The 26,631-nt window shown below is 45.6% G+C and overlaps 1 protein-coding gene across 46 annotated transcripts in view; it reads left to right on the top strand.

Moving 5' to 3' along the window:
- MICAL2 (microtubule associated monooxygenase, calponin and LIM domain containing 2) overlaps positions 1 to 26,631 on the top strand; it is a 237,285-nt gene that overhangs the window by 77,298 nt on the left and 133,356 nt on the right. For 42 of the 46 annotated variants that reach the window (XM_081543143.1, XM_081543130.1, XM_081543115.1 and 39 more), the window contains exons 4-7: positions 15,070 to 15,277; positions 19,245 to 19,361; positions 21,078 to 21,179; positions 24,677 to 24,832. In XM_081543143.1, coding sequence (XP_081399269.1) covers positions 15,070 to 15,277; positions 19,245 to 19,361; positions 21,078 to 21,179; positions 24,677 to 24,832 — 583 coding nt within the window. Of the gene's footprint in view, positions 1 to 10,817; positions 10,978 to 15,069; positions 15,278 to 19,244; positions 19,576 to 20,534; positions 21,180 to 24,676; positions 24,833 to 26,631 lie in introns of those variants that run through there. The other 4 variants (XM_081543146.1, XR_014069144.1, XR_014069145.1 and 1 more) reach the window with 4 other exon arrangements.

Raw genomic sequence — 26,631 nt, 5'->3', positions numbered from 1 at the left:
TGCAGCCCACATGTCGATCATACCCAAGTTGAGAAACCCAGTTCTACTGGACACTCTCACTTTGGAGGATGTAGTCTTCTCTTACGGGCAATGACTCCAAAGTCACAGGCCCTGCAGCCTAACAGCATAAATTGCTGGAGTTAGAGACCTGAAACTCTGGCCATTTCAGAGTATCCATTTCCTAATCTGTGAAATAGGCATAAGAGTGTTTGCTTTACAAGTTTCTAGTTAGGAGTAAATGAGATTGACTTGTACCATACTTGATATTTAGTAAACCTCCACTAAATAGGAGCCTGGTAGGCTGCAGTCCATGGGGTCACTAGGAGTCGGACACGACTGAGCGACTTCCCTTTCACTTTTCACTTTCATGCATTGGAGAAGGAAATTGCAACCCACCCCAGTGTTCTTGCCTGGAGAATCCCAGGGACGGGGGAGCCTGGTGGGCTGCCGTCTATGGGGTCGCACAGAGTTGAACATGACTGAAGCGACTTAGCAGCAGCAGTGGCTGCCACTAAATAGAAGTTATTACTGTCATTTAAAAAAAAACATGTATCTTTTACTCTCTGTATCAACTATCGGGATTTCTACATGCCTTCTGGATTTTTCTGTGATACCTGACGTTCAACAGCTTGAAAACTAAATTCATAATTTCACCCTTCCTCTTCTCTCCCACTCCCTAAATGTATTCTACTTTCTGACTTTCAGTCTTAGTTCACAATGGCACCACCCTCCCAGTCTCAGAATCTGAGTCAGGTTCACTTCCTCCTTCTACTCCCTCACTTGAATTTGTAGATTGTTAACCTCTGAAGTAGGCATGTCTCCTCCACCCTGCCTCTCTGTTTCAGCCTAGCAGGACATCTTCACCCAGCCTGAGAGCAGCTCCCTTCCAGATCCTGCCTTTGCTCTTTCCTCTTCCCTCTGTGTGTGATTAGTGAATCCCATCTTAGAAGTCCTCAGTGGTTTGTTGCTTTCTTTTGTTTTTGCTGAAGTGGGAGTACCTGTGGGCAGGAAGTGTGACATGCCCATCTCCTAGCCCACTTGCCTAGTTCTCAACATGATGCCTAAGAAAGGGTGTTCCTTGAGTGTTTTCTGAATGAAACACTTCTGAATGTATTCAAAATACATGATGCTGTTGTTGTTTAGTCGCTAAGTCATGTCTGACTCTTTTGCAACCCCATGAACTGAAGCCTGCCAGGCTCCTCTGTCTGTGTGACTTCCCAGGCAAGAATATAGGAGTGGGTTGCCATTTCCTTCTCCAGGGGATCTTCCTGACCCAGGGATCGAACTCACGTCTCTTGCATTGGCAGGCCAATTCTTTACCACTGAGCCACCTGGGAAGCCCAAATGCATGATAGGTATCCTTTTCTCCTTGGTTCTCCTAGATCAGGTCCTACATGGAACCAGGACAGTGGTTTCCAAATGCCTTATTTTCCTTTTAATAGTTCAGCAGACCTTAACCCATGTCTTCACCTTCCTCATCACTCCTCCCTGCCCAGCCCCCATCCAGTGTTTAAGCTGGGGAAGCACTTTGTTTGTTCTCCCTGGAGGGTTACAGCCATGATGTAATACACCTAGATCCCAGAAATCCCATCTTCCATAAGTGGACTTCCACAGCCAGCCTGAGGGGTGATGCCACAGTCATGCTGCTGGTCCAGGCCTGCCTCCAGAGAGCAGGGGCCCTTGATGCCCAGGCATGCCTTCTTTACGGTGGAAGAAATAATTCCCAAGCAGTTCCCAGCAGGCTGTGAGGAGAGGTTTTCCAGAAACATGCTCTTTAAGATGGTCTGATAAAGAAAATATAACGTGTTCCTTGGTAGGTTGCAGACATGGATGGGCAGAATGGTGTAAGGTTGGAGTCTCCCAATGTCTAGACACTGTGACATATTCAAAGTTTTGAAAACATTTTAAATACAAGCCATTTTACAATGGAAGGTGACCCACTTGGAAGTTGTCAAGAGCTGCTAAGTTTGCTCCCTTTTGTGGCAGCTGTAAGAGGAGTCCAAACACTGCACTAGTGAGAGAAGAGATTCCCTGGCCTGGAAGGTGTGTGAGATCCTAGAAAGAACTCATCTTTCTCCTGTTTTCTGCAAGGCCTTAAAGCTCCTTTTCTAGGCAAGGAATCTAAGTGTAAATATTCTGGGGCTTATCTTTAGGAGCTGGGGACCCATGTCTGGACATGGGAATTTCCTATGCAGCTGTCTTCTGTGGATTGGTACTAGATGTGTATCCCTCCCCCAACAGACAGATCAAGGTGCAGTTGACCAAATGGATCTTCCCTTAGGAAATGTCAAGATTTGCTGTCACCCTTGGTTTTGTCACATCTCAAGTTTTTCCTCTGAATCTAGCTATTCCATTGGTAAAATATGAGAAAAGCCCCACATATTGCGTATATTAGATAATATCTTCCCCCCACTTTAAACAAGTCCAGAGACACTTCACTGCTCATCAGCATTTCTAATCAGCTGCAGACAATCTGTGTACATTCTAACTTAATATAATTTGAGGTAAAATTAAGCAAGAGTGATAGTTGATTGTTTGAGCCCCAGATTTGGGCAGGTCTGGGTTTGAAATTTAGCTTTGCCTCTTACCAGATACATGTCTTTGAGCAGTGGGACTTTAACTTCATCAGAAATGGGGAGATAAAATAGTTTCTGTCTCATTTAATAAGGATATATATATATAAATCCCCAGGACAGTATCTCAGTAAATATTGCCTATGACACTTCAGTTAGCCTCTGTAGGCATCCTGCTTTGGGGATCAAAGCATGATTTGATTTTATGCATTTATTCACTTGGCAGATATTTCATGGCACCTCCTATGGGTCAGGAATTATGCTGGCCCCTGGGGATCCTGTGCGAGTGAGGGAGAAAAGGTCCCTGCTTTGGTGGAGCTTACATTCCAGAGGGAGAGACACACAGTGAACTAGTTAATAAATAAAAGCAAGGCTAGGATTGTGAAAAGCACTGTGCAGAAAATGAATAGGGATATGTGATGGAGTAAATGGGGTAGGGCTGGGGAGTTGTCTCTGAGGAATGTGAAGTCTGAGATGAGACCTGATCACAGAGATCTGAGGGAGGGCATCCCAGACTGCAGGAGCTGCAAGGGAGATCCATCTGAAAAGGGCCTCTGGGCTCCTGTGAACATCTTCTCGGCCCCCTAAGGAAAAGACAACATGGGGGAGGAGATGTTAGGATAATCTGAGCCTGCGGTTGACAAAATGTCTGAAATATTTACTGTCTGGCCCCTTACAGAAAAAGTGCCCTGACCCTTGATCTGCAGTCCTCTCCAGGTCAAACAGTGACCATACTGTGAGCTCAGAGTGAACGAGGCAACAAGCTGGGACAGCAGCTGGCTGCCTCCTGGGTACCCACGGGGGGTTCATCTACCTCCTGAACATTCTCTGATAAAGGCAGTATACCTGCCCCAAGGGGTGCAAACCACTCCCAGCCTTTGAACTGGTGGGATCACAGCCTCCATATCCCCTGATGGACTGGACCACAACTCTCATGGGTCCAAATGCTGATTTTACCTCTAGGACTGCTCCTCGGGAAGAAGGGAGGGAGCAGAGGATCTATTAGTCACTGCTGTTATTTATTGGCTGCTCATCCTGTGCTAGGCTATGCCCTTTTGTGAACAATTCTACAGTTTACTAATTCCATCTCTGTAACAACCATAGTTGGTAGGAACTACCCTTTTTCCTCTCTTATGGCTGAGGAAAGTGAGGTCAAGAGAAATGAGTGTAATAGGCTGCTGTGCTCAAAGGCACGCAGCTGACTGATGGCTTGCCGGCTTCAGACCCTGCCCCTTACTTCGTCCCTGAATGTGCTGTTTCTTGGTGGTGTTCCACTGAGGGCGGGTAAGTCTTTACGTGTTTGCATGCCTGAACTAAGCCACAGTCATTCCGTACCTACCTATAGGTCTAGAGACCCTATAAAAGGAGAATATGAAAGGGGCCAGTGCGTCCTTACAGTATATTCTTAGGTGTATACTTATCCACCACCTCCTAGCTGGAGAATATGCCCGGGTTCTTGGCAGCGTGGTTAACTAGTCCAGATATGTCAGGGGTGGCAAGGTGCTCCTTGGGCTCTTGGCCCAGCTCTGAGCTGCCTGCAGAATCAGCTGCTGGGTTCAGGTAAATAGTCTCTCCTTTGCTGACCTCAGAGCAATAGGAGTCAGTGAACTCCTGGCCTCTTCTCATGCAGATCCATTACTAGGCCCCCGGTGGCCTTTCTGTAAGGTCAGCCCAGGACAAGGCTGCTGCCCACTGACAGAGTCAGCCTTGCCGGTGGCCACGAGTGATCGTGGGATGAGGTAGCACCAGTGGAGGAATCTCATGAGGGCGAGCAAAGGGGCCAGAAATGGACAATGGGCCCCAACACATGGGAGAAAAAATGGCAGTGAGAGCAATGTAAAAGAATACTGGCTACCGGAGTCAAGGACCTGGTGACTCCTGGCTCTGCCTTTTATTAGCTGTGTGATCTTAGGCAGATCTGAGTTTGTGCTCTGGAGCTAGAATCCTGGGTCTGAATGCAAGTTCCTTCTTCTTAATTGTGACGTGACCTTGGGTACTTCACTTAACCAATTCTGTGTCTCGATTTCCTAATCTTGGGTTGTTGTTAGGTTTGAATAAATTAATACATCTGGAGCATTTAGATCAGTGCTTGACACAGGCAGCCCACTCCAGTATTCTTGCCTGGAGAATCCCATGGACAGAGGAGCCTGGCGGGCTACAGTCCATGGGGTTGCAAAGAGTAGGACACGACTGAGTGACTAACTCTTTCAATTTTCTTTTCTTTGACACAGAGTTAGACTTCAAGAAATGCCAGCTTTATTAAGTCATGTGACCTCTGGATCTCAGTTTCTCAACTGTCTACCAGGGAAAGCAATGCCGCTTTCACAATGGAAATAAGCTGGTTTACTTAAAGCATCTGCTGCAAGTCTGGCATATGTGACATACCCAGTAGATGCTTTTCCTGAACTCAAGTGGCTCCCAGTCTTGGCACCTGTTGAGTGGAAATGTTTGACCTTGGGTAGATTGACAGCTGCTGGCCCCAGCCCTGGTTGGCTTCTCTGGGCTGGGAAAGTGTAGGTGGGTGCATAGCCTGTTCTGCCTTTCTCATTGGATTGAGTTACCCATGATGTTGGCCCCTTTCAGATGTTGCTAAGTCTTGGATGGAAAGGGGCATCTTGCCATTGCTGTAGTTTTCCTACTGGGTCCTGCCAGTGCTTGCCGCTCTCACTGCCACCATAAAAGATTGGCTTCAGGGGTACCTGGAATATACTCAGGTCCTGCCGGATACTCTCACCCCCTTTTTCCCCCTAATCATCCCTGAACACTTAACCTGGGTCAGGCTGGTTGCTTGACCAGGTGAGTCAGACATATCTCTACTTTTGAAGTGGTCATTGGAGGCCAGGTAGACTTGAAAAAAAATAAAATTCATTGATAAATAGAGCAGTGGGGGGCATGGGCATTCCCTGCCTGCATCCTCTCTCTCCCTGACTACCTGCAGTGGTCTCTGGTGGTGGTTTAGTCACTCAGTCATGTCTGACTCTTTGCAACCCCATGGACTATAGTCCACCAGGCTCCTCTGTCCATGGGATTTCCCAGGCAAGAATACCAGAGTGGGTTGCCATTTCCTTCTCCAGGGACCTTCCCCACCCAGGGATTGAACTCAGGTCTCCTGCATTGCAAGCAGATTCTTTACCAACTTATTAAAGTCATGGTCCCTGGACCCAGGCACCTGAGTGTGAATCCTGGATCCAGCTCTTAAAAGTTACAGCTGTGAGATTGGCAGGGTGGTTATGAGTTGTTGTGAATAAAGGACTCTGAGTGCTGGCTATTATCATTGTAATGTTTAAAAGCAAAAGTTCACTAAGCAACTGAAAAGAAAGAGAGAAAGTGATAAATGAGAACTTGTGTATCTATTTCTGGAGGCTAGATTGTGTATCTTAGCTCTACTTTCCCCCCCACATATGGATTTATAACTGGCCCTAGAGTTTTTAGCTTTGAATATATCTAGACTCAGCCCATCTCTGAAGGCTCTTCACGCTATTCCTCCTAAAGGAATATGAGACTCCTAACACTCTTTTTTGGAATCTTGGAAGAGCCCATGGCTTTTGCTCTTCCAAAGGAAGGAAAGAGAGTCAAGGCAGCTGGCTGGTCAAGCCCTCCCCCCATGACTAGAAATTCCTTGCTGATAACTTGGTACACCAAGATGTCAGCATCAGAGCCCAGGGATAAGAACTTATGAGATCCACTGAAGAAAGACCATTGATGGGGAAAAAACCAATGCTATAAGAAGCAACATGTATTGTAAATTGTCACATCAAATGGCATGTTTAGATATGTCCATTTTTGTATGTAAATTTTACCTTAAAAAAAAGAACTTCAATAATTATTCTTTTTTAACTTATTTTTTATTGTTGATTTAGAATGTTGTATTAATTACTGCTGTACAGCAAAGTGACTCAATTATACATACAGATGCATTCCTTTAAATATTTTCTTTCATTGTGGTTTATCATAAGATGTTGAATATAGTTCCCTGTGCTATACAATACCTTGTTATTTATCCATTCTATGTATACCAGTTTGCGTCTACTAATCCTAAACTCCCTCTGCTACTTGCCTCCCCCTTGGCAACCACCAGTCTATTCTCTATGTCCCTGATTCTATTTCTATTTCATAGATAGGTTCATTTGTGTCATATTTTAGATTCTACATATAAATCATATCATAAGATATTTGTCTTTCTCTTTCTGACTTCATATAGTAGGTACTCTCTATTTGCATCCATTTTACTGCAAATGGCATTATTTTCTTCTTTTTTGTGCCTGAGTAGTATTCCATTATATATCTGTACCACATCTTCTTTATCCATTTGTCTATTGGTGGACATTTAAATTGCTTCCATGTCTTGGCTGTTGTGAATAGTGCTGGCATGAACATGGGAGCGCATGTATCTTTTTGAATTAGAGTTTTGTTTGTAAAATATGCCCTGGAGAGGGGGATTGCTGAAATGATATGGTAATTCTACTTTTAATTTTCTGAGGAACCTTCATACTGTTTTCCACAGTGGATGCACCAACTTCTATTCCAACTTACAGGGTATGAGAGTAAGCTTTTCTCCACACCCTCTCCAACATTTATTTGTAAGTTTTTTTAATGATGGCCATTCTGACCTCTATGAGGTGGCACCTCATTGCAGCTTGTTTTGCATTTCTCTCATAATTAATGATGCTGAACATCTTTTCATGTACCTATTGGACATCTGCATTTTTTCTTTGGAGAAATGTCTCTTTAGGTCTTCTGTCCATTTTTCAGTTGGATTGTTCGTCTTTATGTTGACTTATGCAAGTTATTTGTATATTTTGGAGCTTAAGCCTTTGTCAATTACAATGTTTGCAAATTTGTTGTTCAGTCACTCAGTCATGTCCAACTCTTTGTGACCCCATGAACTGTAGCACACCAGGCTTCCCTGTCCTTCACCATCTCCTGGAATTTGCTCAAACTCATGTCCATTGAGTCGGTGATGTCATCCAACCATCGTCCCCTTCTCTTCCTGCTTTCAATCTTTCCCAGCATCAGGGTCTTTTCTAGTGAGTTGGCTCTTCACATCAGGTGGCCGAAGTATTAGAACTTCAGCATCAGTCCTTCCAGTGAACATTCAGGGTTGATTTCCTTTAGAATTGACTGGTTTGATCTCCTTGCAATCAAATATTGTTTGCAAATATTTTCTCCCATTCTGTAGGTTGTCTTTTTGTTTGGTTTATGGTTTCCTTTGCTGTATAAAATCTTGTAAGTTTAATTAGGTCCCATTTGTTTATTTTCATTTTTAATTCTATTGCCTTGGGAAACTGACCATGGGTATAATTTATATTAGAAAATGTTTTGCCTATGTTCTCTTCTAGGAGTTTTATGGTGCCATGTCATATGTTTAAGTCTTCAAGCCATTTGAAGTTTATTTTTGTTTATGGTGAGAGGGTGTGAAAAATTTGAATAATTATTGAACTCTAGTTAATTAGATTTGCATCCTACAGTGTTTGGGAAGAAGTGTACTGATTCAGCCATTTCACTGAAATGCACCAAAAATTAAGATCAACTGATGAATAAGTAGAGAGGTAGATGGATAAACAGACATATGATAAAGCAAGGAGTATAAAATCTAATTATAGAATCTAGGTGGTGGGTATTTAGGTATTCACTAAAATTCTTTCAATTTTTTTAGTTTATTTTAAAAATTTTATAATAAGATACTGTAAAAAATATTGTAAAGCTACTAGACTGAAAATAAAACCAAACAAAAAAGTCCATAATGGAAAAAATCTTTAAGTAGATACTGGAAATATTTACAAACATTTAAAATAATGCTGGAAAACTGGATGTTAATATAAAGAAAAATAAAAGTCCTTTATATATTCTGCAATATATTTCTTTTATAAAAGTTATACATATTTATATAATAAATGTGTGTGTGTATATATATATATATATTTAGAAGGATGTTGCAGACAGTGGGCAAAGCAAGTGAAAAGGACCTGTGTGTCCTTCGGGAGACCATTGTAGCTGGAGTGCAGAGAGGGAGGGGATGGGCAGGAGCTGAAGACAGAAGGGAAATTGAAGGCAAGGTCATGTAGGGTCTTGAGGCCATAATACAGTCTGATTTCGAGTTCTGTGTGCCATGAAAAGACATCAGAGGTTGTGAACTGGGTGTGACGTGATCTGACTTTAGAAGGACCACTCCAGTTGCTGTTGGGGGTATGGAATGTAAGGAGACATGAGGGAAAGCAGGAGACCAGGTAGGAGTCCTGCTATCAGGGCGGAGGAGGACAGTGTCTTGCATCAGGGTGGCAGCGTGGAGGAGGTGAAACTAATCAGGGGCAGAATCTTTTCTGAAGGTAAAGTCAACAGGATTTATTGGCAGAATTGGTTTGAGATAAGAGAAAAGGAATCTAGGTTGACTCCAGATTTTTGGCCCAAGGAGCTGGAAAAGTGGGAAGTGGGTAAATATGAACTTAGATGACCATGACTGGGAGAGGAGCAGGGGGTGGGGGTGGTGGGGGACAATGTGTGATCAAGAGTGTGATTGTAGGTCTGGTTTGACATCTGAGATGCTTATTAGAGCAGCTGAGGATGTCAGCAGGCAGTTGTTTATCCGAGTTTAGGAGTTTAGGGGTTGGGGACAATTTTGAGCATCATCAGCATGAAGATGGTACTTAAAGCCATGGAAAGAGGATGTAAAATAAAGAAGGAAAGAGGATGGAGCTTGAGCCCCAGGTGCTGCCAAGTGTAGAGGTCAGGAAGACGAGGGGAGCTGGTAGAGATGCATGGGCATCTGTGGCCAAGGTGGAGAGAGGAGATTCCAGAGAGTGAGTCTCTTTCAAATGCTGCAGTGCTGGTTCTCTGCCTCTGGTTTCTCTCTCCTTACCATCTTTTTTATTACTCTGGAACTACTTGTCCTAAACTAGTACTTTCATTCTACTCCAAACCCATAATAGCCCAAGTAGGGATGGTGGGGGGAACCATTCAAATCCTTTGATCTGACATCCCAGGCCCTCTACCATCTGGCTCCCTCTCTGTCCCCTGCCTGGTTTCCCTTCAGCCCTTTCTTGTCCCACACAACACCAGGTTCACTTCAGCTCAGCCTGGCCTCCCCGCCCCCTCCAAGTCACCTCCGTCTTTCTCAGCCTGACATTTCTGTCTCTCTTGAGTCCTCAGTCTCAGTTCTCCACTCCTGGGCCATCTTCTGATAGGACCTTTTCATGACCAAATGTGTCCCTTCCACACACATCTCCAATAGTCGCAGGTGGTCCCAAACCATCTAGCATTTCTGGTCCCTGATTCCCTTTCTCTCTGGTCCCCAATCATACAGCCTCCTGAGGTTTGGGAACAGGCACCTTCTCTTGCATCCTTTGCCACCCACAGAGGGGAATCAGTAGTCTTACATATCTTAGCTGAGAAGGGAACATGCTAATTCATAATAAGGCCCAAGGAAACCTGGAAGAATTTTAATACATGATCATGATTTCAAGTACAACTCCTGGGATCCAAGGTCTGTTCTAATCCTAGTCCTGTGACCACAGTCAAGTCACTTACCTTCCCAAACCGCAGTTTTCTCATCTGTCAAATGCCCAGTTCAGGGTTATTGTAGGAAAGAAATGAGGTGCCTATCTTACAAAGTGCTTAGCGCAATAGAAGCAGACAGTAAGTGGGAGCGCTGATGTTTATTATTGCTATTATGAAAACTATCTTTACTATTACTCATCCCGTTATGGGATGGACAGACACCTGCAAAGGTGGGACAGAGTTGGCACTGTTGATGATGCACTTTGGCATCTGAAATGAAAGGAGTCGTGGGCTTACTTGCTGCTGATCTCCAGGGGAGGCATGGCAGCACACATGCCCAGACTTCAGGGAACTCATGGCTTAAATGAAGGAGATGAGGGAGGTATGAACAGCACCCAGAGGCAGGAAGCACAGCCTTGGTGATTGCACTTCTGACTCTCAAGTCCAGGGTCCAACGTGAGTGTATTTACACGGCCCAGGGGTAAGATGTTTGCAAATGAAACTGTCCCCCAAAATCCAGGCCCCACTCTCAGCAGTTAAAATTGCTCAAACGGGTCAGAGCACCGGCTCAGGCTGAAAGGGAGGGACAGAGGAATGGAATGTTTCTCAGAGGAATTCGTGTTATTTTTTTGAGAACAGACAGGGAGAACAGGATATTTTTCTTCATTTCCTCTCTGTAAATTTCTGAGGTTAGTAAGTGGGTAATTGTTACTCAGGAATAGCTGGGTGTGACCCAGATACAGGAGAGTCAGACAGGGGCAGGGCAGGGCCGTGTCAAGTCAGATGAGAGTTTGCTCCTCACTGGAGTGGCCTTTGAAGTTGCCGTGGAGAGCCCGGTCTGGCCATGCCCACCCCCACCATGCAGAGCCTTCTCCATCCAAGGCTAGAATCGTAGGTGGCTGCATCTCTGGTGAGCTCCCCTTTCTTAGACCATGGGGCTGTGAGGGCAGGCCCCTTAGGCCAGCATGTGGGTGGGAGGCACCTTGGGTTTGATAACTCTCTGCCCTGTGATTCTGAGCGAGCTGTTTGCACTCGTGGTAACCCAGTAACAGTCAGGGCCTTCCTGTCTGGGTTTAGATAAGCAGCCCTTCTTAAGAGCCGGTGAGGCTAGGAAGCCACACCAGGAAGCATGAGGGCATGTCCCTGGACCCAGAGTGCTGCCCGGGGAGCTGGCCTGCGGGCTAGCATGCGGGAGGGCCGCCACTACCAGGGAGACAGCACCACGCGTGACCTCATGTCTCTCAGCTCACTGCCAGGTCTCCAGAGGCACCAGAGAGGCTGCCAGGGTGCATGCCTGACCCCCCACTGCCCGCACCTGCTTGAGTGGCTTCCTGAGAGCTGCAGGGGCTTTAGCGCCATCCGGCCTGTAAATTTCCACCCCAGGGAAGGACATGAAGCTCAGCCGAGATGCGGACTCAGGGCTTCGGGGCAGAGACCCTGTGCACTCAGCCTGAACCCAGCTCTGTTTGGAGGGCCAAGGTGTGCCCTGTTTAGAGAAGGAGCCCAAGCCGGCCTCACTTACTCCTGAACACATTCCCTGTGGCCTGGCCTCATGGTCAGGCAAGCGGCTCGGAGCTCATCCTTTGGACTCACGTGGCCTGGGTTAGTGTCCAAACTTGACCACTTCCTCATTAGGTGGCCCACCTTGGGGCAATTTCTGACCCTCCTTTGCCTCCACTTCTTAGCTCAAATATGGGGACAATAATAGTACCCACAGCAAGTTAACCTTTCAATGCCTCAGTTTCCTCATTTACAAAGTGGAGGTGGTGATGACAGTTACGGCATAGGGCAATTGGAAGGATGAAATAGATGAAATGATTAGGACAGTGCCTTGCAAGTAGAACGTGCTGGGCATGATATAGTTTAGATCCTACAGTCATCCTTTTCAAGGAGCTGCAGGGCCTGGGTGAGTGAGTTTGTGAATGGCAGACTTTGGTCTGCCTGCTCCCTCCAAGTGCTGGCTTTCTGCGCCCCACCTCCTGGACTGTCTGTACGCAGAGGTCCCAAACAAACTGGAGGCAGAATTCAAAAGCGGAAATCAAGCCTCCAGACTGCTAACCCCTGGCTTAGTCCCTGGTCCTCTCGGCGGCTCCCTCTGGGGACTGATCCCTTTAGCATTCTTGGCACAGTCCCAACACTTTCCCCTCCGCCCCTCCACTTATGGGTTGGATGATACACCGTGTCACTAAGAAGTCAGTAGTGCTTTGGGGGTTCCCCTGGAAGGGCACAGGGCTCCTGTCCAGCCCAGTGCCTTGACAGTGGGCGAGGCCTCACATCCCCTCTTCCCATCCTTTGATAAATTAAGAGCTGATTTTTCCATGTGGCATTTGTCTCTCTCCACAAATGTGGAGGCCTAAGCACAGCCAAGCTTATCTATACAATGGACTTCCTGCTGGTGTTGGATCTACCCCACTCCCCACTGCGTAATAAATTTATATCGCCTGAGCACACAGATCTGCTGACGTCTGTGATCCTGGTGGCCTTGGCAGACCCCAGCTCCCCCAGCCTGGGTGGGAAATGCAGACATAAACCCTGGCTGATGTGAATTGAACATCCCGGTTACAGTCAGACAGACAGAACTGGGTGGGCCTTGAGAGTGTGGGAAGTTCCTTCATCCATCAAATGTTTATTGAGGCCTCCTGTGTGCCAGGCCCTATACTGGACATGCAGATAGCTTTTGAGGAGCTTTTACACTGGCCTGGGAATCAGATGCACACAATTATAACACGTGGAGCTTGGTTCTGGGGTGGCACAAAGGACAGAGCCTGTGGGAGGAATGTACAATCTGATTTGGGGCTCAGCCTCAGGGCTGACTTTATTTTTTTTATTTTTATTTTTATTTTTTTTAATAAATTTATTTATTTTAGTTGGGGGCTAATTACTTTACAATATTGTAATAGTTTTTGCCATACATTGACATGAATCAGCCATGGGTTTAAATGAAAAATTTTCATTCCTTGGCACGGAATCCTCAGCAGTGAAGCCCGGATACGTCTGGGAAAGGTGGAGAGTTCCTTTGGGTTGAGTTATCGTAATGCTTTGCACACATGGTCTCTTTGCACTATGCCCACCATCCAGAGCATCAGCTGTGGGCAGGTCAGGAGAACCCTCTTCTCGCCTGCTCCTCTGCCCAGGCATGGAGCAGCTGTAGTTTTCAGCTTCTTGTCAGAACTCCGAGTTCCCATGTTAATCATAACAAATGTGTTCCTGGAGGAACTGGCCTGACTCCGGCCAGCAAGCCTTCTCTCCTGTCTTGATAACATCTGTACCAAATTTTCTCCCTTTATATAATTAGGCCTGTTGGTATTTGCTTTGGGTATGACTGGTGTCTATGAAATTTCAGGCCCCAAAGTATGAGCTGGGGCCCAGGGTGGTGGGAAAACCGAGCTTTTATTGGTGGGATTTCAGGTTTAGTTGAGAGGGCCAGAGATGGTACACCAGCTTCTGTTTGCATGAAAAATACACAGCAGCCTCCCAACTGGTGGGAGCGGGATCCCCTGCCTTGCCCTGGGAGCGGTGCTAGGTCAGGTCTGGTGGATGGAAGAATGCAGGGGGGCTACTCTCCTTCCTTCCCTGTCTTTGTTCACCCCACATCCTCCCGCCCCACTCCGTCTGTGGCCCTGGAGTGACAGAACTCAGCAAACAGGAAAAGATGCGCTAACTGCAAAGAAATGCAGTGAATCCAGACTTAACCCCAAAGCCAACCTCAGAGCGTCGGGGTTTGGAGTCTTGCTTTGAGATGCCCGTCATGGTCTGGCTATGTCCGAGCCGGAGGAGCTGTTTGGGGTGTGAGATAAAGAGGAGAGCTGGGCTTGGGGGAGTTGGTTCTCTGTAGTCAGCTCCAACCAGAAAGGAAGCATTAGGTTTTGCCTACCCGCTGCCTGTCTCTGGAGTGAATTGTATCTCAGTGGTGACTTCATTTCCCCTAACAGAGTTTCCACAAATTCTCTGGACGGTTCCAGCGAGTAAGCCACACTGATTGTGGTGTGGGAGCTTCTGATATGCTTATTTGCAGTTTCCCTTTGGGAGTCTGGAGGCCCCAGATGTGTGATAACTGGATGATGGAACATTTGCTAGGGGAAGGGGAATGCTTTTTTTTTTTAAGATAAGGTTTGATCCCGAGCAGGAGGGATGTTTCCAGATGCCTATGTGGTGTCAAGTAGTAATGTGTGGGTGCAGATCCCCTTCTGACTCTGGGGGATATCCCCAGTTAGACTCCCCTCCTAAGTTGAACTCTTGCCTCTTGAAGGTGCTTCAGGACCTGTCTAGGGGTAGGATGGGCTGCTGCGAGTGGAGCCTGTCAGTCAGAATACCGACCGCTGCTTTCCTGTTTTTATTGGAGCAGTGATGCTCATGAGATTTTATTTGAATAGAAGGGCTTTTCCCCAGTATAACTAGTTGGATAGGTCATTATGTGTCTTCTCTTCTTTCCTAAATGCTGTAGCTTTCTTGGGGAAGGACCCTTGTCTTGTTCAGTGTTGCAGGATCCGTTGAGACCTAGTTCAGGACTGGAACAGAATCCCATTTTTGTCACTTCTGCCCACATGGTCCCAGTGCCTTCAGGACCATGACCATACCCCTTCGCTTGACATTTCAGACTCTCAGCATCTAGTTCCAGATGAATCCTTGTCTCTTTGCTCTCCTTTCCTCCAAAGTATCCTTCTCTCCATCCACCTGAACTAAGAGGTTAAATGCCAGAGCTGGGATTTAAGCCCAGTTCAGTTTAACTCTGAACCTCACGTGCGTCTTACTGTGCCTTCCCCGAGTCCTTCACAGACTCTGCATTCTTCATGGGATTTGGCACAGTGCTTGCTGTCGGGTAAACCCACAGGTAATATACAGGGGACATATAAATGGCAGGTCCTAATAAGTGTTTGATTTGCACTCTGGTTAATTTGGGTGAATGTGGGTTTGCTCCCCAGTTACATTGCTGACTAGGGAGGAAGTTCTGTCCACAAGGCTAGAGGCCACTGAGTGTCTCTCTCCTCTCTCCCCTGTGCAGTGTCTCATCATTGGGGGAGGACCATGTGGTCTGCGCACGGCCATTGAACTTGCCTACCTGGGGGCCAAAGTGGTCGTGGTGGAGAAGAGGGACACTTTCTCCCGGAACAACGTGCTGCACCTCTGGCCTTTCACCATCCATGACCTGCGAGGCCTGGGAGCCAAGAAGTTCTATGGGAAGTTCTGTGCTGGCTCCATCGACCATATCAGTGAGTTGAGCCACTGGTGGCACTCCGTGTGGGGAAGGGGCTGACCTGGGGTTGGGTATTTCTCCACATTGTGGAATCCCAAGGATATTCTATCTTGCAAGTCTCTGGGGGCTCCTCGCATCCCACCGACAGACATTTAGTGCCAGACCCTGTGCTGTGCCCACTAGGCTGGAAGCACCATGAGGCCAGGGACCATGGTATGTCTTACTCACCATAACATCTTTAGGGCATAAAATGGTGCCTGACACATAGTAGATGCTCAATGCACTTGTGTTGAATGAATGAATGAATGAAATATGGTAAACAGAGACAGAGGTAAGTCATATAGTTTACACTCTTAGGGAAATCACTGAGATTTTGTCAACAATAAATTGTGCTGTAATAGAATAATCAGACTTGCCAGAGGCGCTTAGAAGAGAGAGTCACATAAAACCACCCAGTGGGCCAGATTGTCAAGGGGTCTGTTAGCTAAAGGAATTTGGGACATGGAGTTGCCAGTCTAGGGAACCGGGGAAGGATTTAGAGCAGAGAAATGACACAGTTGACAGAACCTGTACCAGGTTTCCTTGAGCTTTAGAAAGAGAGAGGCCATCCTGATGGGGGTCCATCCAGAAAAGGAGGGGGATTGGGAAGGTGCATTTTGGATCCTAGGCCATCCCTGAATGCTTAGTAGGGTGAAGTGAGCACTGAGGTGCCTCCTGCATTGATGTAACTTAGGCCTGGGTCTCTTGAGGCGAGATCTCTGCAGGCAGGCTTTGGGAGAGAAGCCTCCCTCCTCATGCTTTACGGGGATGAGGTCTTTTTTTATTTTTTCTTTTAATTCATTTGGCTGCGCCAGGTCTTACTTACATCTCTCAGGATCTTTAACTGTGGCATGTGGGGTCTAGTTCCCTGACCAGAGATCAAACCTGGGCCCACAGCATTGGGAACCTGGAGTCTTAGCCACTGGACCACCAGGGAAGGAGTCTTTAGCCATTTTATATACAACAATCAATCATAACTCGTAAAAGTCAGGGAAGTTACTACTGTGGGGAGAGTTCAAGGTTTGAACTGATTTAGGTCCATTTTCTGTGTGACTTGGGTCAGATTTCTCACCTTCCTCCAGTCCCAGTTCTGTCTCCCCTAAATGTGATTGATGCCTGCTTACCAAGAGAGCTGAGGGGATTAAATGAGGTCACATGTGAAATGTGCTTATCACTGTGCCTGGCTGGTCTAGGTGCTCAAGAAGTGCTCTGCATCCAGCGGGGTACAGTGAGCAAGAAGCAGCTGGGATCCCCAAATTCAAATAAATTCAGAGCTGCAATCTCTCAACCAGTGAGTGGAAGGAGAACCGTGAGACCTATGCTCTTATAAGGACAGGCACTGATGGGAAAAGGGTGTGGGATTGGGGCGAGAACAACTGGAGAGAATGATCAGTCAGGGTGTAATTTAGTCAGATACAGGAGACCTTCCCAGCAGTGGCCCAGGGTTTGTTCCCGCCCTGGGATGAGAAAATTCCAAGAGTCCACTGGAAAGAAATTTGGATTTGCCCAGAAGGCTGCAATGTCAGCTTTCCGGATATTCCTTACCACCCACGGAAGAATGTATGTTGGTACCAATTTAGAATGACAACATTAAGTACCACTTTCCCATCGAGCCTTCCTGAGAGGCAGAGCTGATCAGCAGGAGGCCTCAAGAGGTCTCAGGGCTGCCAGGCTGCCTTTCTAGCCAGGGGGGCCCTCACTGCTCCATTGATGGGGCCCCCACTTAACCCCTGGTTCTTGTGTGTGGAAACACGGGCAGGACTCCGAAACTGAGATTCAAAGTTCAGAGTGATCATTGTCAAGGGCAGGTCTAATACCTGTGAGAAGGGAGGCAGGGAGAATTTATTGAGTACCTACTGGGTGCCAAAACCAGATAGCCTAGGAACCTTGAAACCATGAGGAGAAGCCTACCTGCCCCCATGGCCTATTTCCTGGCATGGATTCTTTAAACACCAGCTAATTGGCTTCCTTTCAAACTGGCCGTGGTCTCCAGCCCCAGCTGTGACCTGGTCTTCAGCTTTGCTCAGCAATTTTCTGCTGGTCCTGTGTCAGCATCCTCCTCCAGTTCCCACCATGGCCATCTCAAGCCTCCACCACAGCCTCCTCATTCTGAGCAGATGGGCTCCCTCCATCTGCTTCCCGCTCTGCAGAAGAGAAGCCACTGGCGGGAACTCCCCGCCCCAGCCCCTCTTCTTCCTCTTGCACTCTCCTCTCCCCAAGTGCCCATTCCTTCCTCTTACCCCGAGGTCAGAGGCAGAACTGGTTATTTCCTCTCCAACCCTAGGCAATCTCAGTTTCCTTCTCTCCTTTTCCCCTTCCTTTGCCTCACTCAGCCCCTCCAGTCCTCTGATAGAGCCCATTACTTTTCTTCACCTCAAAGTACTCATTCTAGAAAGAGGCGACTTAGACTTTGCCTCCACTTTTCACTCATGCCGGCTTCCACTGTGGTCTGATTTCTCCCCAGTACTGTGTTAAAGGGGTTCTCTCCAGAAGCTTCCCTACCTCCCATACCCTGGCCTCCTGCAGTCTTCCTATTCTTAATCTCTCCATAGGACCTAGTGTTCTTGGTCCCTCCTCCCGTGGCTTTCAGGACTGCAGCTCAGATCCTGTTCTGCCACCCCGCTGCCCCCAACCACCAGGTCCTGCCCCATTCTGTTTACCCATGTTTCCTCCATTAGATGGGGTTCCATATCTCCTGGGCCTGGTATGGCACTGTATGATGGTAGATGTTCAATAAATGTTCAATGAGTGAAGCCCACAAAATGCAGAGGGACCCACAGGTTATCTGAAACTTTGTGCTCTCAGAAATGTATTTGGAGGCATGCCCATTCGTGCTCAATGACAGGGACAAAATGGAAAAACAAAGAGCCACTCACTGGGGGAGTTTGGGAGAGTGGGTAGGAGGTGGAAACCATGAGTCTAGCTTTGTGGGGAGGATTCCCCACTCCACCCATTACCAGGGATGGCTGACAGCTTAGGCAGAGTAAGCCATTTACTCTCGGACTGTACGTATTCACTCTTCACTCGCTCTCTGTTTACTTCTCTTTCCATCTTCGTCTTGTCAAACCCACAGCCCAGCTCAGGAAGGAGGCAGAAAAGAGAGTCACTCTCATGATAGCGGTGTCACCACACCTGACAGCTAGAGCACAGTCTTGGAATCAGACAGATCTGTATCCACATTCCAGTTTTGCTCCTGAGTGAGCCTGAGCAAGTCACGCAGCCCTATTGAGCCTCAATTTCTCATCTCTAAAACGAGTAGTTATCCCAAAGGGCCACTGTAAGGGTTAAATGAGAGAACACAGGGTGCTTGGCACATAATTAGTGCTCAGCAATGATCATTATTGGTACAGCCATACCCTGGAGAAATTGCAGGTTTGGTTCTAGACCATCATGACAAGCAGATATTGAATAAATCAAGTTACAAGAATTACAGTGCATGTAAAATTGATGTTCACACTATTATGTAGTCTATCTAGTGTATACGCATATGGAGTTAGGTGTAAAAAAGCAGTGTAAATACCTTAATTTAAAAATACTTTATTGCTAAAAAATGCTAACCATGATCTGAGTCTTCAGTGGGTTGTAATCTTTCTGTAACAGTAAACATCAAAGGTCACTGATCACAGATCACCATAACAAATATAATTATAATGAAAAAGCTTGAAGTATTTCTGGAATTGCCAAAATATGACACAGAGACACAAAATGAGCAAATGCTGTTGGAAAAATGACACAGGTAGACTTCTTTGATACAGGGTTGCCACAAATCTTCAATTTGTAAAAAACATAATATCTAGAAAGTGCAATAAAGCAAAATGCAATAAAATGAGGTATGCCTCTCTATTGTTATGCTCAGAAATCATATGGTAGATAGTGTTCTGCATACAAGAGGCACTCAGAGATTGTTCATGACAGTTCATCTCTTTCAACTTCCTTTCTAACAGGTATTCGTCAGTTGCAGCTCATCCTATTCAAGGTGGCCTTGATATTGGGGGTTGAAATCCATGTGAATGTGGAGTTTGTGAAGGTTCTAGAGCCTCCTGAAGATCAAGAAAATCAAAGTACAGTATAATTTTCCTTTTGGTCTAGAAATCAGATATTGTGAAATGGAAACAACATTTGTATCTCCCAGAGGGTGATTCTGAAAGAATTATTCTGGGGCTGTTTGACATAATTCCATCAAAGGATATTTTACTGTTTTGGACCATTGCTGTCACTTTAGGTTTGCTCTTCAGCTCCCAGGGGATTTATTAGAGACATGAGTTTGATCTCTGGGTAGGGGAGATCCCCTGGAGTAGGAAATGGCAACTTGCTCCAGTATTCTTGCCTGGAAAATTCCATGGGCAGAGGAGTTTGGTGGCCTACAGTCCATGGGGTTGCAGAGTCAGACACAGCTGAACACACACACACACACACACACACACACACACACACACACACGCACGCATGCACGCACGCACATTAAACCTGTAATTGTGTTACCCAGTCACTACGAGGCAGTACTTTGACAGATGAAGTCTAAGTAGTAAGTAGGAAAGAAAACATAGATTTGGTTATCTGATAAAATTTATCCACATGCTCTTCAATCTGTGTGTACACACACAGATATGTGGATATACTTACTATACCTGTATGATATTTTAAAATCTAGTATAGAAAATGAAGTTTTGAGAGCAAATGTGAAATAAATGTTTGAAATATTATTTGACCTATAATTTTTTTAAGCTTTATTGAAAAATAATTTATAAACCAAAAAATTCATTCATTTTAGGTATGTCATATTGAGTAATTTTTCTCTTGTTCCTTTTAGTATTTTATAAAAATTCTGATCTTTTATATTCACCATGGCAAGAGTTTGTTCAGGATGCCTCTGAATCTTAATATCAAACTCTTCTGCTGCTGGACAGGGCTTTCAATTTTGGGTCCAGTTTTGTGTGAGAGAACTTGTAGTTTCATACATAGGTTACAATCCTGATTTCTCCTGTCCTTTGCCCAGAATATTGAGATTTTAGGGGAGACATTAGTTGGCTCTTGTGGCAGGACAATATGTGTAATTTGACTTTGAGACCTGTGTGCTCTTAACCTTTCCCAGATCCCTGTGTGCTGTGCTGTGCTTAGTTGCTCAGTTGTTTCTGACTCTTTGCAGCACCATGGATTGCAGCCCGCCAGGCTCCTCTGTCCATGGGGATTCTCCAGGCAAGAATACTGGAGTGGGTTGCCATACCTTCCTTCAGGGGATCTTCCCAACCCAGGGATCAAACCCAGGTCTCCTGCATTGCAGGCAGATGCTTTACCTTCTGAGCCACCAGGGAAGCCCAAGAATACTGGAGTGGGTAGCCTGTCCCTTCTCCAGGGGATCTTCCCAACCCAGGAGTCAAACCGGGGTATCCTGAACTGCAGGAGGATTCTTTACCAGCTAAGCTACCAGAGAAGCCCTCCCAGATCCCTAGTGGGTGTTAAATCCTAATTATGGGTAACCAACAAGATTTCACCTGAAAATTGTCTCATAGACTCCCAGCCTTTACAAAAACCAGTAAAACCAGGCATGGAATTGGCACTGTTGGTTTACCTGTTCTTGGACTGAACTGAAGCTAAGCCCGAAGGACTCCAAATACAAGTGTGAATCTGAACAGCCTGGGTCTTTCCTTTGGAGCCTCTGCCTGGGGTGCCTGTACCTGGTGGCATTGTCCATTTCTCATGGCCAACACAGGGGGGCGTGTAATCACCCTGTCCTCCAATCTCTCCTACCAACTCATCTCATTTTTCTGTCCTGGCAGAAATTGGCTGGCGGGCAGAATTTCTCCCTGCAGATCACTCTCTCTCAGAATTTGAGTTTGATGTCATCATTGGCGCGGATGGCCGCAGGAACACTCTGGAAGGTGATGACTCTTTTTGGGGCTGAGAATGGAGGGATGGGGGTGGGAAAGGGTGTATCAGGAAAGGCATGGAGAGTGGGTGTAAGATGGTAGATGCCAAAGCTGGATTGGAGGTCTTGATAGAAGGGCAAACTGCCCTGCTCTGCTTGAGGATGAGCATTTAGAGAAAACCATTTAATTCTCTCTGAAGCTCTGTAATTTGTGAATAGTAGGACCTCTCAGAACATTGCTATAAGGACTGGTCTAAGACTCATATGTAAAAATGCTTTTTAAAGGTTAAGCACTATGGAAATTAAAAGAAAAAAATCAATATACATTTATTGAACACCTGCTAGTGTGCAAGCCAGGGTGCTAAGAACTTTCATACTTCTTCCAACTAAGAAAATCATTTTATACTGTTGATGGTATTGGTTTACTGTGAAGTATAATATGCTAGAAGGAGGACTTCATCTTTTCTCATAAGATGGTAGTAAGATAAGTTTAGCCCAAACTGTCAAGGAACAAAACCACACCTCTCTACTTCTAAGTTTGGAAGCATAACACGTGTTTTAGGGGAGAATCTAGAATCTATTAGGACCCTGGTTTGAAGATCAACTGGTCCCACATGGCATCTCTTGGACTGAGGACAGGTCTGTTTTCAATCTTACCTTGCTCAAAGGCTACAGCCTGCAGATGTCTGCCGGGAAGGGCACCTTCACTGAGGACGGAACACCCTCCTCGGACGAGGGTTGATCTGCCAGGCCTCAGAAAGTGCGGTTCTCCTAGCCAAGGCCCTTCCCGCCTACCGTACAATGCTGGTCCTTTCCTCTCTCTTCACCTCGGCACCCACTCCCCCACCCCAAGCAATCAATATTGGATATCGATCAAAAAATGTTTAAGCTGCCAACCTGAATGTTATACTGTTAGTTTATGAGGCCATTCTGATGGTTTGTAAGTCGGAATATAAAAATCCAGGATCCACGCCCACGTTGGGGATGGTTTGACATTTTGTTAACATAAGTAGGGCAGGAAGGGGGAGAACCATCTGAGCAACTTAAGATCATGTAAGCAGACTAGAGAAGATTTCTCAAATGGCACTCTTGGCATCTGGGGCCAGGTAGCTTTTTGTCGTGGGGACTGTCATGTGTGTTGAGGATGCTTAGCGGCATCCCTGACCTCTACCCACTAGACACCAGCAGCGCCCTTAGTTGTAGCAACCAGAACCACCTTCACACTTGGCCAAATGCCCACTGGGGGGCAAAATCACCTCCAATTAAGAAATACTAGAGACTACTGGCCATTATTGACCACTTCCACAAAGGTCTAATGAAGAACCAAAATGAGGAAGTATTGAACAGAAACTCAAGATTTTTAGTCAAAGAGGTTTTCGGCAAAGAAGTTGGGAATCACGGTGCTAGTGGTAGAGAACCTGCCTGCCAATGCAGGAGACACAGGTTTGATCCCTGGCTTGTGAAGATCCCCTGGAGGAAGGCATGGCAACTCCACTCCAGTATTCTGGCCTGGAGAATCTCCTGCAGAGAGGAGCCTGGAGGGCTACAGTCCATAAGGTCACAGAGTGGACTGGAGTGATTTAGCATTATCATGAGTCTTAGCGTATGCAAAGTGGAGGGGAATCCCCACTGGTGCTGAAGACAGTGATTATGTCTGCTAGCAAGACAAATGCCTTGAGTTAAGCTAAGTAAACAGCAGTCAGTACCTGGGGCTGGGGTAGAAAGGAAATTCAGGACTGCAGGAAAAGACAGATGCTAAAACGTAAAGGGATTAGAAAACCATTGAAATGGGACCAACTGTTGGTGATCCTGTGTGTAATTGCTTGTGATATTGTGATTTATAATAAGGCAAATATATCTAGGTCTTTGTCCCCTTTCTGGCACAGCTCCCCAAACCCTTGGAATTTCCTGAGTGATAAGAGCAAGAGGAACATCTTTTGTTATGATATTTGTATGTGGTTCCTGAAAACATTTCAGAGCCATAAATGTGAAATGGCTGTGTTGTTATTCACAACGAGCTCCTTTCCACCACACCTGAGTGTATGTTAATGAAGTGAGTTTTGGAAAGCACCTAAGAAAGGTAGGGGACTTGTTGCCTGAGGAGCCAAAAAAAATGATTAGAGGGTTGGAACTTTAAGTACTATCCCCTGACCTCAAGAGAGTAGAGAGGGGCTAGAGATGGAGCTCAGTGACCAGTGATTTAATCACTCATGTGTCTGTAATAAAGCCTCCAAAAAAAAAAAAAAAACCCCAAAGGAAAGGGTGTGGAGAGCTTCTGGGTTGGTGAACTAGTGGAGGTTTGCAGAGAGTAGAAAGTAGCATGCTTGGAGAGGGTGTGAAAGCTCTAGCTTTCCCTACACCTTGCCCTAAGCATCTCTTCTACCTGGCTGGTCCTGAGTTATTTAGTAAGATATTCTCTGAGTTGTGAGAGCCACTCTAGATAATTAATCAAACCCAGGAGGGAGTTCTTGAACCTACAATCTAGAGTTGGTTAGTCGGAAGCATTGGTGACGACAAGGGCTTATAACTGGCATCTGAAATAGAGGACTGTCGGTGGGACTGAGCTCTTAACCTGTGGAATCTGATGTTATCTCCATGTAGGTAGTGTCAGAATTGAGTTAGTTGAAGTGTAGGACACACCACTGCTCTCCTGAAATTGCTAGTTGGCATATGAGGGAAAAGGAAAAAAAACAAACAACCACATTGTAATTGGGTGCAGAATTCTTACAGCCATTGAAAAAGTGATTTCAATGTACACCATTGAAAACTATAAGAACCTCAATTAGTCACTGAACTAAAACAATTGCAAGTTAGAATTCCATCTATCAATTATACATATATGAGTGAGTACTAAATGCCAGTCACTGTGGACTGGAGACTGAAAGAGAATTTGTTAAAAATCGCTGTCCAACAGGAATTCAATCTCATAGTTCTACTTATCAAGTGGGGAAAAACATGAATAATGCTAACACAGTAGTTTTAATTGTGTAAGTCTAAATTGCATGTGGGTCTTTCATGAGACTACCTTGCAGCAATGTCTGTATCTGCTTCTTCTAAAGATAATCTTTCCATGGGTGGTGGGGGTAGGGGTTGGGGGTGGTGGTTTCAGGATGGTTCTAGGCATTACATTTACTGTGCACTTTATTTCTATTATTATATCAACTCTACCTCAGATCATCAGGCATTAGATCCCAGAGGCTGGGGACTCCTGTTCTAAAGGATGAGCCCTGTGATTGCCCACTGGAGAAGCACACTGTTGTTTTGGAAGCCTAACCAGGATAATTGGTCCTAGAGATTTGGGGGAAGGAAAAAGTCCCACTGAGTAAGGCCTCCAATGGGTTTCTTCCTCAAGGACAAACCTTAGCATTTCTGTCTGCCTCTATACTCTAGATCCAAAATTCTAGTTTCACTGTCCCATGGGCCATCTGAGAGTAGCTTTCTCAGTAATCTTTTCCAGTTTTCACATCAAATCCAGAAGAAAGACTCACTTTTCCCCTTTTTCTCACACAGGGTTCAGAAGAAAAGAATTCCGTGGGAAGCTGGCTATTGCAATCACTGCCAACTTCATCAACAGAAACAGCACAGCAGAGGCCAAGGTGGAAGAGATTAGCGGTGTGGCTTTCATCTTCAATCAGAAATTTTTTCAGGATCTTAAAGAAGAAACAGGTGGGACCTTCACCTTTCTCCAAACCAGGCTATTGTTCATGCTTCTCTGTTCTGTATATGGGTTGGAGTGGGGCAGAATGGGGAGGGGTGGGACACTTGGTTTTCCTAGCTCTTGGGACCAAGAGACTCACTCTGGTAAAGTGGAAGCAGGGGTTTCTCTTTAGGATAATAATGGACAGAATTCCTTCAGGGACAGGAAGGATTCTTAAGGGAAATTTCTAGAGAGTGTACATGAAAATAGGTAACCATTTATTTAATGGTTAATAGATAACCGTTTATTTATTTAACCATCTATACTCAGGAGACATTTACTGATTGCCTGTCGTATTTGTTGTTGTTCAGTCACCAAGCAGTGTCTGACTCTTTGCAACCCATGGACTGCACTGTGCCAGCCCTCTCTGTCTCTTACCATCTCCTGGAGTTTGCACTCAATTTCACAGGATACACAGTTGAGGTTGACATGGTCTCCTCCCAATAGGGGCTCCTTGTCCAGGGAGAGACAGCAACATAAACCATCCTAATACAGGCTGGTGAATCTATGCCCTAAGTCAGTGTGGGGTTCCAGGAGCACTCTGATGGGGAACCAGTAACCTGTGGGTGGTCCAAAAAGAGGCATAGGTGCTTTTACCAGTATGCCAGCTGCCCTTCCCTCCAGGGATGATCAGGGATGTGGAGGAGGGGTCACGACACCCAAGGGCATTGGTTGTCTCTCAACCGTGGGACTTGAAGAAAGGACTCATTCATTTCCTCAACAAATATTTATTGAACACCTACCATCCATGTTCCAAGGGCATAAGATGGAGCGGTGGGCAAAATAAACAAAAATCCCTCTTTCGGAGTTTATATTCTATAGGTGTTGTGGGGGTGAGGGGTGACCATCAATAGGCAAATCAATTACTAACATGTCAGGTGGTCTGTAAGTATAGTGGAGAAAAAATCATGCAGGGTGAGGGAAAAGAAGGGTGAAACTCCTGTTGCCAATTGAGTAAAATTCAGATTTTTTTTTCCTTTCTTTTTAACCTGATTTTGAAATATATATTTCTCCTTGAAAAGGCAGTGTAACAATGTTAAATAAAACTTTTATACTAAAAATAAATCATTAACACCTAGAACCACCTAGCACAGGCATAATCATTTTTGGTAATTCTCCACTTGCATCCTTCCTTTTTACATGGCTGGAGCTTTCACCGTAGTGTCAATACTGTTATTCTGCTTTTCTAATTCAGCATCACATTTTAAATGTTGTCCATTGTGCTCAGTCCTCCTGACGGTCAGGTTTGTTTGGAATAGCTCATGCAGTGAATATATTGTCACTCACTGCTAAAGCATTCAAACCAGGGGTTGGCAAACCTTGACTTGCCATGCATTTTTGTATTGCCTTCAACCTAAAAATGATTTTAATATTTTTTGAATGGCTGCAGAAATAGCAAAAGAAGAAATTTAAAGGAAAAATAAAAAATTAATGAATTCAAGTTTCATTGTCCATCCATAGAAGTTTATTAGAATGCAGCCAGGCCGGTTTGTTTACCTTGGTGCCACGAGGACTTGCAACACAGACCAGATAGCCCTCAAAGCCCAAAATATTTACTCTCTGGCCCTTTACGGTAAAAGTTTGCAGACTTCTGATTCAAACTTCTCAGTTATTTACTGTTACTGATAAAACTGCTGTTGGATTATCTCTGTAAGGTACTTTTCTAGGAATGGGATTAGTTATTGAGCCAGACTCTGCCTCTCACTGGCCACAGTGACGTGTGTCCACCGCATGACCTTCTGAGTGTCACCACAGTGGCATTATTTTT

Source organism: Giraffa tippelskirchi, chromosome 11, assembly GCF_054371585.1.
Source record: "Giraffa tippelskirchi isolate mGirTip1 chromosome 11, T2T-mGirTip1v1.2.pri, whole genome shotgun sequence".
NCBI classification, from domain to species: domain Eukaryota; kingdom Metazoa; phylum Chordata; class Mammalia; order Artiodactyla; family Giraffidae; genus Giraffa; species Giraffa tippelskirchi.
This window is presented reverse-complemented; position numbering and strand designations above follow the sequence as displayed.